This window comes from Euphorbia lathyris, chromosome 8 (assembly GCF_963576675.1).
Source record: "Euphorbia lathyris chromosome 8, ddEupLath1.1, whole genome shotgun sequence".
Classification (NCBI taxonomy): domain Eukaryota; kingdom Viridiplantae; phylum Streptophyta; class Magnoliopsida; order Malpighiales; family Euphorbiaceae; genus Euphorbia; species Euphorbia lathyris.
The window spans coordinates 21803671-21818039 of record NC_088917.1 but is presented as its reverse complement, the minus strand read 5'-3'; the positions used below and the strand labels follow the sequence as shown (position 1 = coordinate 21818039).

Sequence of the window (14369 nt, the reverse complement as noted above, 5' to 3'; positions counted from 1 at the left end):
CTTCAAAGCTTCAAGCATTTTTCGTGAAACCGAGATCACCGAAACCCCATTTTCGAGTCATTCTTAGTTTACACGCCTATCCTAACTCATGTTTAGAAACTTTTTATTGATCTCAATCAATTAAAAAGACCCAGAAACAAGATTTTGAGTTTTTCATTATTGAAAAATTCATCAAACAACTTTTCCGGTGAACGGCTTTCCAAATTTTATTTCGAGTTCGTTAGTTTATCATTTTATCCCAAATTAATTTTAATCTCTTTATTGACATCAATTCTCGAATTCTCAATTTTTATTTCGTAAAAAACGACCCTTTATAGCCTTCTTAATCGTCCTTAAAACGTCCTCCACGAAACAGAATCAAGTTTTTGGTTTTTCAACCATCAAACAATTATTCTGTCACCCCATTTTTAATAATTTATTCCGACTTATTTACTCGACCTTTTCCCAAAATTCCAGTTCTAAATCCTTCTCTTGCACACTAAATTTAAATACTAGCCTTTGTTTTGCTATAATCTGACCTCTACGGCTCCCGAAATTGAGGCAGAAAGTCCCAAAAAATCACTATTTTGTTCCACAAAGTGCTGTTGATTTATTAGCTTGGTGGTAAATTTTTGCTTAAGTCCCTCAACTCTCCGAATTGCTTCGAATTTACCCAGAATTACCCGGACAACGCAACAACCGCCGAGCCGATTTTCCAGAGTTCCAATCCTCAATTTCACGCATCCCAACGACATCAAAGAGATCGTTTTAATTTTATTTCATCCCGTACATATTTGTTTTTATGACTTATTTACATTTCTAGCTTTAAAGTTATTATTTCTTTTAAGTTGTAATTTTCATGCTTTATTATTATTTGTAATACAAAAAACATTGAAAAATATTTACAAAATCAATAAAAATATAAAAGAAAATTAAAAAATTTATATCTTTGTGTTGTTTTATTGCCTTTATTTTTGGTACTTATCTTAAAAAATTGTTTTTCCGACCGACTGTCAAGTAACGTCGGGGCCCAAGACCGTTGTTTTTATTTTCAGTCCTTGTATCGGTCGTCAATCGCTTTTCTTTTAGAATTCAGGTAATTTAGGCGCATTTTATTTATTTACTTTATTCAATTACCATTTTACCCTTTGAGAACTAGCTTCTCTGGCACGCCCGTATTATTTTTACCATTTTTAATCCCCGCACTTGCGTATCAAGGTTGAAAATTGGGATATTTCGAAAATATCGCCAATAGTTACCTAAATGAAAATTTTACCAACCACAAGGTTTGTTTTGTAACAAAAAACCCCACAAATACAGATTTGCAAAAACGTGAAACCACATAGTTTTATTTGAAATTAACCCATTTCTTAATTGTAAGATGTTGACATAAGACTCTGGAAATATTAATTTGTCATGTTTTTGAAAGTCATAAAAAAACATATTACATGTTTTTTGAAACAATTTAATTACTAGCTAGGGGGAATGGATAAACTGATTTACGAGACCGAGTTAAATCTGAGTTTAGTCCAGCAGTGAAGTGGATTATCATGCATTGCCTTGTAAAATAAAATCCAAGAGTCTCAGATTAATTTATTGGCTTAATAGGCATCCAACCCCCTAAACTTGTAACTTTTTTCACCTGGCCTCCTCAACTTAGGGGACAACCTCTCAACCCCCTCAACTCTCCAAAAACATCACATACAACCCCTTACATCCCTATGTTCGGTCAAAATATTGACCCGTGTAGAAAACGCGCTTGACTGTTGACCACACCAATGCCACGTGTCATTTTTTATTAAATTTTTCCATTGAGACCCCTGCTTGGCGAGCAAGCCCATTTGTGCTCGGCGAGCAACTAACAGAGATGGATTTCGATCAGAATTCTTATGCCAGAATGGAAAATTTTAATAAAAAAGTGACACGTGACATTGGTGTGGTCAACAGTCAAGCACGTTTTCTACATTGGTCAATATTTTGACCGAACATCGGGGTGTAAGGGACTGTATGTGATGTTTTTGGAGAGTTGAGGGGGTCAGGTGAAAAAAGTTACAAATTTAGGGGGCTGGGTGCCTATTAAGCCTAATTTATTTAGAATAAAATTAAATTACCTAACATTATCACTGTAAATTAACTTTATTGATATATTTTAATATATAAATGATTACATACTTATTAAGGCTATTGAATATCATTGAAAAGCTTAACTTTAATCTTGTTGAGAGCATTTAGAATATCTTTACTGCTAATCCTCTCTCCCCAGGCACATCAACACAACACTTTAAGGCTAAGTTCATAATCAAAGATATGCAATCTATCTTAGCCAAATAGTGTCGTTCGTTGACGCTAAGTAAATTGGGATCAACAAGTTGAGTAACTCCATAAGGCAACAACTCATTAACCCATTGCTTCATATTCATATCTTCGTTAAAAATCTCATTTGTAGGCCTTTTTCTTGTGAAAGTTTCGATCAACAAAATACCAAAACTATAAATATCGCCTTTTATAGAAACAAGTCATTCTGATCCGTACTCTGTATAAAAATTTGATATAGTTAGTTTCGTACAAGCAATTATTATTTTAAATATAACATATATGCAGAAAATCAAACATCACCTGGTGCCATGTATCCAACAGTTCCAAGAGTTATAGTCTGTATGAAAGATTGATCTTCTCCGACGAGCTTTGCTATGCCAAAATCAGTTACATGAGCAACCATATCCTCATCTAGAAGGATATTACTGGGCTTCAAATCACAATGAACAATAGGATTCATAGAACCATGATGAATATATTCAACTGCTGATGCAACATCGATCATTATGTTCAATCTCTGAAAAATGTCTAAAAAGCAGTTGTGAGAATATAACCACTTTTCCAAGCTCCAATTAGGCATGAAGTCCATGACTAAAGCCTTAAATTCATTTGTACAACAACCCGTGATTATTTTCACAAGGTTTCTGTGTCGAATCTCACGTAGTACTTCACACTCCACATCAAAACTCTTGAATGCTCCTTCTAAGTCCAAATTGAAAACCTTAATCGCAACGGATGAGCCATTTGAAAGTTTCCCTCTATATACCGAACCAAAACTCCCTCTGCCAAGCAAGTTCGCCTCATCAAATTTATTTGTTGCCCGTTGAAGCTCATGAATAGAAATTCTTTGCCATATTGGTAAATGTGGAAAGTTCACTTGGTGAGTCAACAATCTTGTTTTCCTTTTCCAATACCAAATTAGAACGACAATAACAATTCCAAGTGTCAAACATGTTAATACAATTGCAACCAGTGTTATCTTGGTTTTCTTTGAATGGTTCTGATTGCTAGTTCTGCACCGATTGACTTGGAATTTAGGTTCCCCACAAAGTGCTTTATTTCCTAAAAATGATTGTGCCGATAAGTTCATAAATGGTCCTCCATTAGGAATTTCTCCTTGTAATTCATTGAAGGAGACATTAAAAATCTTGAGATATTTTAATTTCTCTAGGGACTTGGGCAATTCTCCGGAGAGACCATTGATTGATAAATCCATGAATTCCAAGCTTATAGCATCACCAAATGATTCAGGAATGGAACCCTTTAATTTATTATTAGATAAAGAGAGATTTTGTAGAGTTTGGAGGCCTCCAAAGGTGGGTGGGATACTACCTGAGAATTGATTTCCAGATAAATCAAATAGTGTAATGGCTCTCAAATTACCAATATCTATTGGAAGATTACCACTTAAGGAATTTGATGATAGGTTGAGTTCAATGACATCTTTAAGCCTCCACAAGGTTGACGGAATAGTAGAATTAAGTTTGTTGGATTCCAAATAGAGCTTTCCAAGAGAAGTGAGATTACCCAAACAAGAAGGAATATTTCCATAGAGCTCATTTTCTCCAAAATTCATCTCACTCAGTCTCTGTAAACTACATAATTCAAAAGGTATGGACCTGTGGATTCTATTTGACTGAAAATTTAATACTTGAAGCGTTCTTATTTTTCTAATTGTCTTAGGAATGGATCCTTTTAATTTGTTATGTCCTAGGTTCAAAAAAATCAAGCTAGTTAAGTTGCCAATTTCCTTGGAAATGGTTTTTGTTAGTCCACAACCATTCATGTCGAAATATTCAAGGGAAGAAGATAGGTTTCCTATGGATATTGGTAGAGGAGCATTCAATGGATTTTCACTCAATTCTAAAACTGTCAAATTTTTGCAATTGGCCAATGAGGAAAATAAAGGAAATAAAGATTGACTAGTGAGTTGATTGTTCTGTAATTTGAGAATCTGAAGGTTTCTTAAATTTCCAAGAGCAAAAGGTATAGAGCCAAAGAACATGTTTGAACCCAAGTCAATTTCAATGAGTTTAGACGCATTAGAAAGAGATATGGGAATCTGACCATAAAACTTATTCACTCCAATATAAATATCCTCAAGATTAGGTAGATAGAGACCAAAGCTTGGAGGAAGACTGCCTGAGAGATAATTCTTAACCAACGCCAATACTCTTAATGTTGAAATATTAAAAATGTTGGAAGGAATTATTCCATCAAGACCATTAGTTCCAAGAAATAGTTCCTCTAAGTAAGCAAGGTTACCTATTTCAAAGGGAATGCTTCCTGCAAACACAATTTATACGAGAAATTCTAAATTAGAATTGTGTTTCTATAAAAATTCAACTAACTTTTTAAGGAAGATATATTTTCAAGCAAAATAACAAAAGTGTTATGAACTAAATTATAGTTATAACATCCAAGAGAAACCAACAATTTTTAAGAGAAGTATGAATATTATATGTCCAAGATCACTACAACTCTCTACCTAATACTAAAATGAAAAACATATTTATAGCCACCAAGTCTTAGCATTCAAAACAACTTGATGTCCAATTTGTTAAGCTTGGTCCTTACCTGATGTGTTAGTTTAAAGTATGAATATTATATGTCCAAGATCACTACAACTCTCTACCTAATACTAAAATGAAAAACATATTTATAGCCACCAAGTCTTAGCATTCAAAACAACTTGATGTCCAATTTGTTAAGCTTGGTCCTTACCTGATGTGTTAGTTTAGGCAAGTTCAAGGGGTAAATAAACTTTTTCAAAGTACAGGTGGACAATGAATTTTTTTTGGACAAGTATATTAACCTCATAATGAAGTATTACTAATACAAATTTCTTACATTCATAAAATAGTAAAGATTAGATTTAGATTAATTATAATTTAACGTCTATGAGTACGAATATATATACCTGTCAACTTATTTTCTGATAAGTCAAGAATTTTTATCTCTGTAAGATTTCCAATCGATGAAGGAATTTTACCATATACGGAGTTTCTTCTTAGATATAATGCCACCAAATTTATAAGATTGTCAATTGATTTTGGAATTTCTCCTGTACGAAATTAAGAATTTTCAATTTTATCCTCAAATTTAATTTCATATTTGTGTACATCATGCATGACAAAAACTATTTCCATGACAAAATGTAATTATATTTACTACTAAGAGTACTTTAATTCATATCGATAAAATTGAATATGTCATAGTTTTATAATATAAATACATACCTGTCAACATGTTTTCTTCCAAGTCAAGAACCTTTAGCTTGTTTAAATTTCCAATAGATGAAGGAATTTTACCACCAATGAAATTTGTTGTTATGGATAATAACTCCAAATGTATAAGATTGTCAGTGAAATTTGGAAGTTCTCCTATAATAATAATAAAAAAGGATAAATTTGTAATTGATTTAATATATATATATATATATATATATATATATATATATATATAAACACACATACATACGAGATTGTAAGTAGAATATGTAAGTACAAGAATGAGTAACATATGTTGGATGAAAAGATTGCATATTAGATGATTTATGGAAAAATCTAATAATCGAAGTGAAGACAATAATTATAAATAATATAAATAATTATTTTTTTTTGGAAGAGAGTAATATAAATAATTATTCATAGTAGAAATATTGACCTTCAAGATTATTCCATCCCAAGTAAAGAAGACGGAGTTTTGTTAAGTTGCATATTGATATTGGAAAGCCACCTGTAATAATACATGAAAATTAATATATATAAAATTATTCCAATTAATAAAACATTAAATTATTATTTTTAAAGGAAATTAAAAAAAAAAAACTATCATTTCATGGAGATTTTGAAGATTATAGAATTTTTATTTTTTAAATTATGATACCAGTGGTTTTTTTATATTAGCAAAAAAAAAAGATTTTTTTGGTGATAAGGTTAAAACGGACAATATTTTTTTCCTTTTATCTGGCTAGGTATTCTATTTCATTATTTGTATAAATAATTCAGACTATTTCAAACTGTAATTTTCACTAGTAAATTTGGATGATTGAGAACAATAAATTTTATTTTTTACTATTATTTTGAAATTTCTCATCTATGCTTTAGAAAATAAATTAGATAAAAGAAGATTGAAGATTGAAGTTGGAGAAATTTACCTCCAAAGTTATTATAGAAATTACGACCAAATAAAAGCACTTGATAAGTTTGGAAAACATTAATTTACATATAGAAGATAGTATGAATTTATTTTGTTTTGAATTTTCATTTAAACATAATGCCATATTTGAATTTGAGGAAATCAGATTTTAATTTTTATTTATATTTATAAAAATTAATTTTATGTATTTTATCATTATATAATTTTAAATCTCAAAATATCTGAATATCACAACTTTAATTTTGTTTATCAATTTTCCAGTTAGTTATTTATAGAAAAAAAAAACAGTTTTAAAAAAACCCACCAGATTTAACATTTTAATAAATTTATTTAAGAAAATGAGACACTTGTAAATAATTTATCAGTCCTGATCATTGTGTAATTTACCCTTTGATATTTTGAGGGTTTAGATTATTTTTTTAAACAATAATTATGATACTTGTGTTTTTTTATTTTAGAAAAAAATCCAATGATTATCGGGAAATAAATTTATGTATAAATCAGTGTAAGTTCAACCTCACTAAAGAAATATTTTTTTTTACATTAATAGAAGATGTAACCGCCCAGGGTTGCAAGAACGATCGATGTTTTAGGATGATCAGATCATGAAATTGCGAATTAAAAAAAACTCATCTTCTCGTTAATTAATCTTAAAATTGAACAATCTAATAAATGTTAGGTATTAAAAGCCAAATCACCAAAATTAGACTTTTTTTTTTTTTAGACAAACAATATGGATAGAAAAGAATCTCCAAAGTTAGATTAAAGATTGGAGTGTTTTTAAAACATTAAAAAAAGTATAAATAAAGGAAAGAAGAAATTCACCTCTAAATTTATTATTGGAGAGACCAAGATGTTGAAGTTGGGAGAAAGATCCAATACACGAGGGGATAGTTCCACTGAAAAGATTGTATGACAAGCTAAAGTACTCCAATCGGTGCAAATTGGAAAGTTCAACCGGTAGAGAGCCATGGAAGGAGTTATTAAATAAAGAGAAGATGACTAGGAACGAAAGATTCCCAATTTGTGGAGGAATGGTTCCTATCAACCCCATGTCTTGAAGTAGTATACGTCTAACTCTGTGATGACGAGTTCCACAAGTAATGCCAATCCAATTACATACTGGCGTATCCTTAGACCAATTAGATGCTAACAGGTTTTGAGGATCATTCGTGATACGAGCTTTAAAAGCAAGCAATGCATCTTTATCGGTACTAATATTCCTTATGGCGTTGATTTCATCTAAGTATTTCAATAAATACATGAAACACAATATAATTGTCACTGAAAAAGACTTTATATTCCCCATGGATCAACAAACAGCTAGGTAGGTTGTGAGGAATTGAGATATAGAAGTTTTGGAACTAAATATATAAGTATTCATTCTTAACCCCTAGATCGGTGCAAACACTTAAGTCAAGTCAACTCATATGAAATTTTATGTAATACTAATTCAAAGTATTTAATTACTCTATCCATCTCAAAATAACTGTTACATTTTACCAAATCACACGTAACAATAATAAGGGTAAATTTCAAATAAAACTCATGTGGTTTAACTAATCTTCAGATAAAAGATTGTAATTTACTTTTTTTCAAAGTAAGGACTGAGGTTGTCAACTTTAGCAAAACAATGACTTTTTCGATTGATACTACTAAAATCACCATTGACGACTTCAAAAATGACATGTTTTCAGAACTACTAATATTCTAAGCAACTTTAATTTTTCAACTTTTTTATTTTGAGATTATTTAGATAATGTTTGGTAGAGAGAAAGTTAATATTTAGAGAGAGAAAGTTCCAAAAAAGATGATTTTCCAAAATCTAGCAAATATGACATTGAACAACTTTAATTGTTGAAAATTTTCATTTTCAGGTCGTTAAAGATGATTTTAATAGCATTAATCTAAAAGGTCATTGTTTTCTTAAAAATGTGAAACCTGAATCCTCGTTTTGACAAAAAGTAAACCATATTCCTTTATCTGAAAATTAATAAAACCACAAAGGTTTTTTTTAAAATTTACCCTAATAATAATAAAGAAATGATTGATTTGCATTAAATTTAAATTTATAGAATATAGATTAAAATATTATTTATTTCTTTTTATTAATAATTCTCATTTTTTTGTACCACTCAATTCAACCACCCTTCATACATTAAAATAACAAAAAGTGTGATTAATAGTAAGCTGATTAACAAGGGTAAATTTGGAAAAAACATTACTTTGAAAACTAAATATAACAAATAATATAAAATAAGAAAACTTCGTCAACTATGACAATTATTTTGAAATGGATGAATAATTAATTACAAAATGTTACTCAATTTCTACCTAGGTTGGACATTTATTTTAAGCTTAATACATATTTACACTTTTAAACTTGGCAAGTTTTGTTTATCGGTACCTTGAATTTTTTAAATAACTTATCACATTGCTATAATTGACATTAAAAATATATTACAAACCTAAAGTTGGCTCATTCGGACCTCCTACACACAAAATTGTTGATCTGCCATCTTTGACCTATGAGGTGACATACAAAACGAACTAATACGTTTTTCTTTTTTCTATTGCACGCACATCGATCTTGTTTGTCAAAGATGATAGATCAACGATTTTGTGTGCAAGAGGTCCGAATGAGCCAACTTTAGGTGTGTGATAGGTTCTTAAAACCAACTATAAATATATGATAGGTTATTTTAAAAGTTCAGGATGAGAATAGACAAAATTTGCCGAGTTTCAGGATATAAATATACATTAAACCTTTATTTTAAGTTTGGGAGACGTTGATTATGCTAAAGTAGTTTGGTAGCCACCCATCTAGAAAGTTTTGAATTTTTTTTGTTAACTGGACTTTTAAGCAACTGTAACATCCTTGAAAAATGGGGCTATGGAAATTAATTACGTATGGCGTCAAAATGAATTAGGGTAAATTTTAAGTAAAATCCCTGTAGTTTCACTAATTTTCAGATAAAGGACTGTGGTTTACTTTTTGTCAAAACGAGGATTGAAGTTTCGCACTTGGATTAATGCTATTAAAACCATCTTTAACGACCTAAAAATGAAAATTTTCAAGAATTAAAGTTGTTCAATGTCATATTTTTGATTTTCGAAAATCATATTTTTTAGAACTTTCTCTCTCTAAACATTAACTTTCTCTCTCTTTACCAAACATCATCTAAACAATCTCAAAATAAAAAAGTTGAAGAATTAAAGTTGTTTAGAATATTAGTAGTTCTTAAAATATGTCATTTTTGAAGTCGTCAAGGGTGATGTTAATAGTATCAATCGAAAAAGTCCTTATTTTGCTAAAGTTGAAAACCTCAATCCTCGTTTTGACAAAAAGTAAACCACAGTCCTTTATCTGAAAATTAGTGAAACCACATGGGTTTTATTTGAAGTTTACCCAATGAATTATATAGCTTGCCGACTTAGGAAGATTAAAAAGATGTTTGTTTGAGTTATTATATTAAACATCAGGTCTTCCATTTTATTTGGAGGATGTCCAATTCACTTTTTTTTTGGTAGGAACAGGAAAAAAAAAAACCTAACCCGGGATTAGCTTAGGGAAGCTAACCCACATCACATCCTCCAAAAAGAACGAAGAAATAAACGCCGGAGGAGAAGAGTAGGTTGTGATCTCTCCCAACTCTTCATGACCTGCAGCCACCATACGATCCGCCACCCGGTTCTGCTCTCTAAAAACATGGCTGAAACTAATGGAAATAAAGGAAGAGCAGATTCTCTTAATACTTTTAATCAAATTTTGGCTATTTATGCAATTCACAATTGAATATAAGTATTATGATTCTATTTAATAATTAAAATAGTGGATCTTTTAAAGCATCTTCAATAAGATCGATTTAAAGAGTACCAAAACTTGACACGTTATACTAAAATATAATATTTTATTAACTTAATCATTAATATTATTATTGGCAACTTTTGTTAAAAAATGCTCCAATAGTAAATAATTTTAAAAGTTACCATAATGGCCTCACAAATCATTACTTTATATATAATTTATCTTATCATAAATATTGTCACTTAAAAAAGGTGCACCAATAGTAATCAAGTAAATCATTTTTTTATATTAAAAAAAATTTTGCAACTTTAAAGCAAGCTTGCCAAAAAGTGGCAACTTTACTAAACAAACATCCTTACTCCAATAGATGGCATCCTTTGAAAGTTGCCAAAACAATTGTCACCAAACACTCTTATAATATATATGAATTCATGTTACAAATAGTAAAATATCTTTTAGAATGTCTTATATTTGATATGGAGAACCGAATACTTTTAATAATTTCCCTATTTGATGACTAGAAAATTAATTATGAAGTTAGGATTAGATCCTAACGTTTTTTAAAGCAAAATTACGTTTTTTTTTTAGTTTTTGTAAGTATTTAATTTAAAAGGATATGGAAGCAAACTAAAGCCCCTTGTGCGGTTTCTGCCTAGAACCCTAGCTCTCTCTAGGTTTTCTCAGGATTTCAGCCGTTGTGGCCTCACCGGTAATACCGACTCTTGGTGTTACACTGTCGTCGTGGTGCGGAACTGATCGTAGGAAGATTGTAGGAAGATGGGGGACTAATTGGAGGCGGCTTGGAGGAAATTAAAAATACACGAAGATGACGAGGAATAGATTATTATTGAGCAAGAAGAACTTATTGAAGATCCTACAGCAAAGCTCAAACTGATTGGCAGGTTAGTTTCGACAAAACCCTTGAACCTCAAATCAATGGCGAATGCTTTCTCCTCAATTTGGCAAACGAATAAGGGTTTTAAAGTGAAGGAATGTGGTAATAGTATGTTCATGATTGAATTTGAGTCGGAGAGGGACAAAAATCGAGTACTGGACAATTCACCGTGGCATCGACAAGCAGCTAGTCATTCTTGCTAACTTCGAAGGGATTACGCAACTAACACAGATTGATCTTAACTTCTGTGAGATGTGGGTCAGATTGAGCGGAATTCCATTTAACTGTCGGGGGGCCAAAACAATTCTGAAGATTGCAAACAGTGCAGGGACTGCGATGTCGGTTGATGAGGAGAGCTTGACGAACTGGGCAAATTATGTGCGGGTAAGAGTCAGCCTTGATATCCGCAAGCCATTGAAGCGAGGAAGCAAAATTAGGAATGAAGATGGTCTCCAAACCTGGGTCAAGTGTCACTTTGAAAAACTTCCAAACTTATGCTATGTGTGTGGTGTGATTGGACATGTGAAGGATGACTGTGAACAGGGATACGAGGAAAGTGAAGGGGATGAGTGGCCATATGGTCCAAGTCTAAGGGCTACACCAGTAAAACTAAAGTCCTTTAACTGTGGATTCAAAGAGAAACGAAGGGATGAGAGCCAGCGTAGCCAGACAGAATCAGGGGAAGGAAGCAATTCTTCTGCTAGGAGGCAATTGTTTGTCCAGAATGCTGAACATGGTAACCAAAGGGAGAAGGAAACATCAGCTAGCCAAGTGCAAGGTATCCAGAGGGAAAAGGAAGTATCGGTTAGCCAGGTACAAGACAGCCAGGGACTCAGAATTATAAATATTGTGACTGTTGTCCATGCCACCACAACTGACGATGCTACAAATGTGGACCAAATCCAAAACATCGACAAACTAGGATTTGAAATTGGGTGCTACACAGAGAAGGGCGGGAAAGTTCAACAAAAGAGGAGGAAATTCCGATTGAAGAACCTTGCAAGAAGCCAGACCGCTGCACCACAACAAAACTACAATGTGGGAAGTATTGTTGAACCCAAGCAAGGTCACAAAAGGCCTCTGGATGATGATATTGAAATGACACCGGTGGATGATGGGAAAAAACTAAAAATGCAGGTTGAAGATATTGAGGAAAGGGTGGTGACCGCAGGATGGTCCTGTTGGGGTTTAGTGTCATATAGACAATTGTTCTAGGATATAAACCTAATGTAAATGAATTGTTCTTTATGTCATTTGTTTTAATAAGATATGGTTTCATAATTGTATAAAGGCAACCTCTTTTAAAGAACTAAATAAGTCTAATAAAAGGAATCCCTAAGTTTATTTAAAGTGATTATAAAGTGTTCATACAAGCATGAAGTGAGACGAAACATTATAATAAACTAATAAACTTAAAACTACCCCAAGTCAAGTGATATGTTTTGAATAGGGATTGACATAACACTGTTGAGACTTGCATGTAACAATGTTTTCTGTCGAGACAGAGAGCTGATCTCACAAGCTTCAGATATGCAGATATCTGGACAGTTACATGGATCCAATGAAAGGGGTTCGTTAGGATTGGGGACCCGACTTGAGATAACAGGATGGGTAGATTTATCCTTGTCACATGTTCATCTCATTGGTATTAATAGGTATAAGTAATCCTAAGACTCAAAGGAATGTTAATTAGTGATTCTGGATTATGGAATGTGATGCTTTGATCCTGTTGTAACACGATCCATAATAGAGATGACTCTGGGGTGTGTACGGCAGACGTTGGGTATCACATGAAGTAATTGCAGGATAGTTATACATTGGATTGAGCATTTGTCACTCCTGATAAATGGGAGATACATCCAAGGATCGCTTGTGGAAGACTTAACTCTAAATCCTTGCAAGGTGATAGCTTAAGACTTGAAATGCAGATTTCACTTAACCTATCTAATTGGAGTTAACTCGGCCTGTACAAGAAAAACAAATGTCTCGCTATATGTGACTTGACATTATCCATAGTCATAAGATTCTGTTCAAGGATGTAGTTGATGAAGGATCGAATTATACTGTAACTAATACGAAAAGGTCAACGACGGAATCAACATGTCTTCTTATAGCTCTAGGGGAATGTTTCAGATCTGCCAATCACAGTTCGCGTACTCATTCCGTTATACAAATATTGAATATAATTTTACGAAATTAATTTAATAGTTGTATACGGCTATAAGCAATAAGAACCTAATGGGTCACACATAAGACTTGAAACCCAAAAGAGAAACAGATGTTAATTAATTGACGGAAGTCCAAGTGAGTCCACTAAGGCCCAGTAACAAATGGGGGGCGATTTTTATGTGCTACGTCACATAAAGGAATTAATTTAATTTAAATAATTATAATTAGATTATGATTATGGATTAAATTAATTATAGGATAAATAAGTTAGGAGGTTTAATGAGATTAAATTGCTTCTAATTATTATTCTATTAATAAGTTATTATTATCTTTATATTTAGATATAATTATAGATAATAACAATAAGAGTTTTATTCCGAATTAAATTCTTATTCAGTAACCTAATTCTATCTAACTAGGATTTAGATGGAAGAGGCTATATAAACCCCCCTTAGTAGTAAATTTCGGCCAACCTTAGTCTCTCCCACAGACTGAGAATTTCGACCCCTACAGTAGAGGACGGAATTCTACCGATTGCTTCCATTCGATTGATTTTATCTCTTCCTCTTTCTCCTTGATCTTGTATTGATTAATTAGAGGCAATCTATCTTGATTGCTATTACTTGGTTGAGTTCTAATCGTTTATTTATATGTTTTGTTATGTTCATGAATGTAGAAAAGACATACAAAAAGGAGAAATTCGTTTTGCTCCTCCTACATTGGGTCAGTTCACGATTTCACGGATTCCCGGAGATTGAACCGTCGGATCGTCACGATGTTTGGACAGGAGCTTCTAGACACATTCTTCCTTGTTTTCACCGTCGGGATTGTCGTTCGAGGTCTGGAAGGTCTGTTCGGGTAGGGGAAGATTGGTAGACAGTTTCCATCTCTTTTGAAGTTGTGGGCACTTCGTTTGCAACGGTAGATTGATCGTCATAAAGGTATTTATGTTCAATCCCTCCTTATATGAAATAACGATTAACGGATCTTGAAAAAAGGAAATAGGTGAAAATTTTATATTTACGCTGCAAAACATTTGCC

At 32.2% G+C, this 14369-nt stretch overlaps 1 protein-coding gene across 1 annotated transcript; it reads right to left on the bottom strand.

The window, feature by feature from the left end:
- Positions 1–2078: 2078 nt before the first annotated feature.
- On the bottom strand, positions 2079–7774 carry LOC136202906 (receptor kinase-like protein Xa21). The gene is made up of 6 exons (XM_065993889.1): positions 7282–7774; positions 5962–6033; positions 5535–5678; positions 5216–5359; positions 2596–4581; positions 2079–2512 (listed from the first exon to the last, which is right to left on the bottom strand). The coding sequence occupies exons 1-6, from the start codon at positions 7763–7765 to the stop codon at positions 2496–2498; spliced, it is 2847 nt and encodes a 948-aa protein (XP_065849961.1). The 5' UTR covers positions 7766–7774; the 3' UTR covers positions 2079–2495.
- Between the last annotated feature and the right edge of the window lie 6595 nt (positions 7775–14369).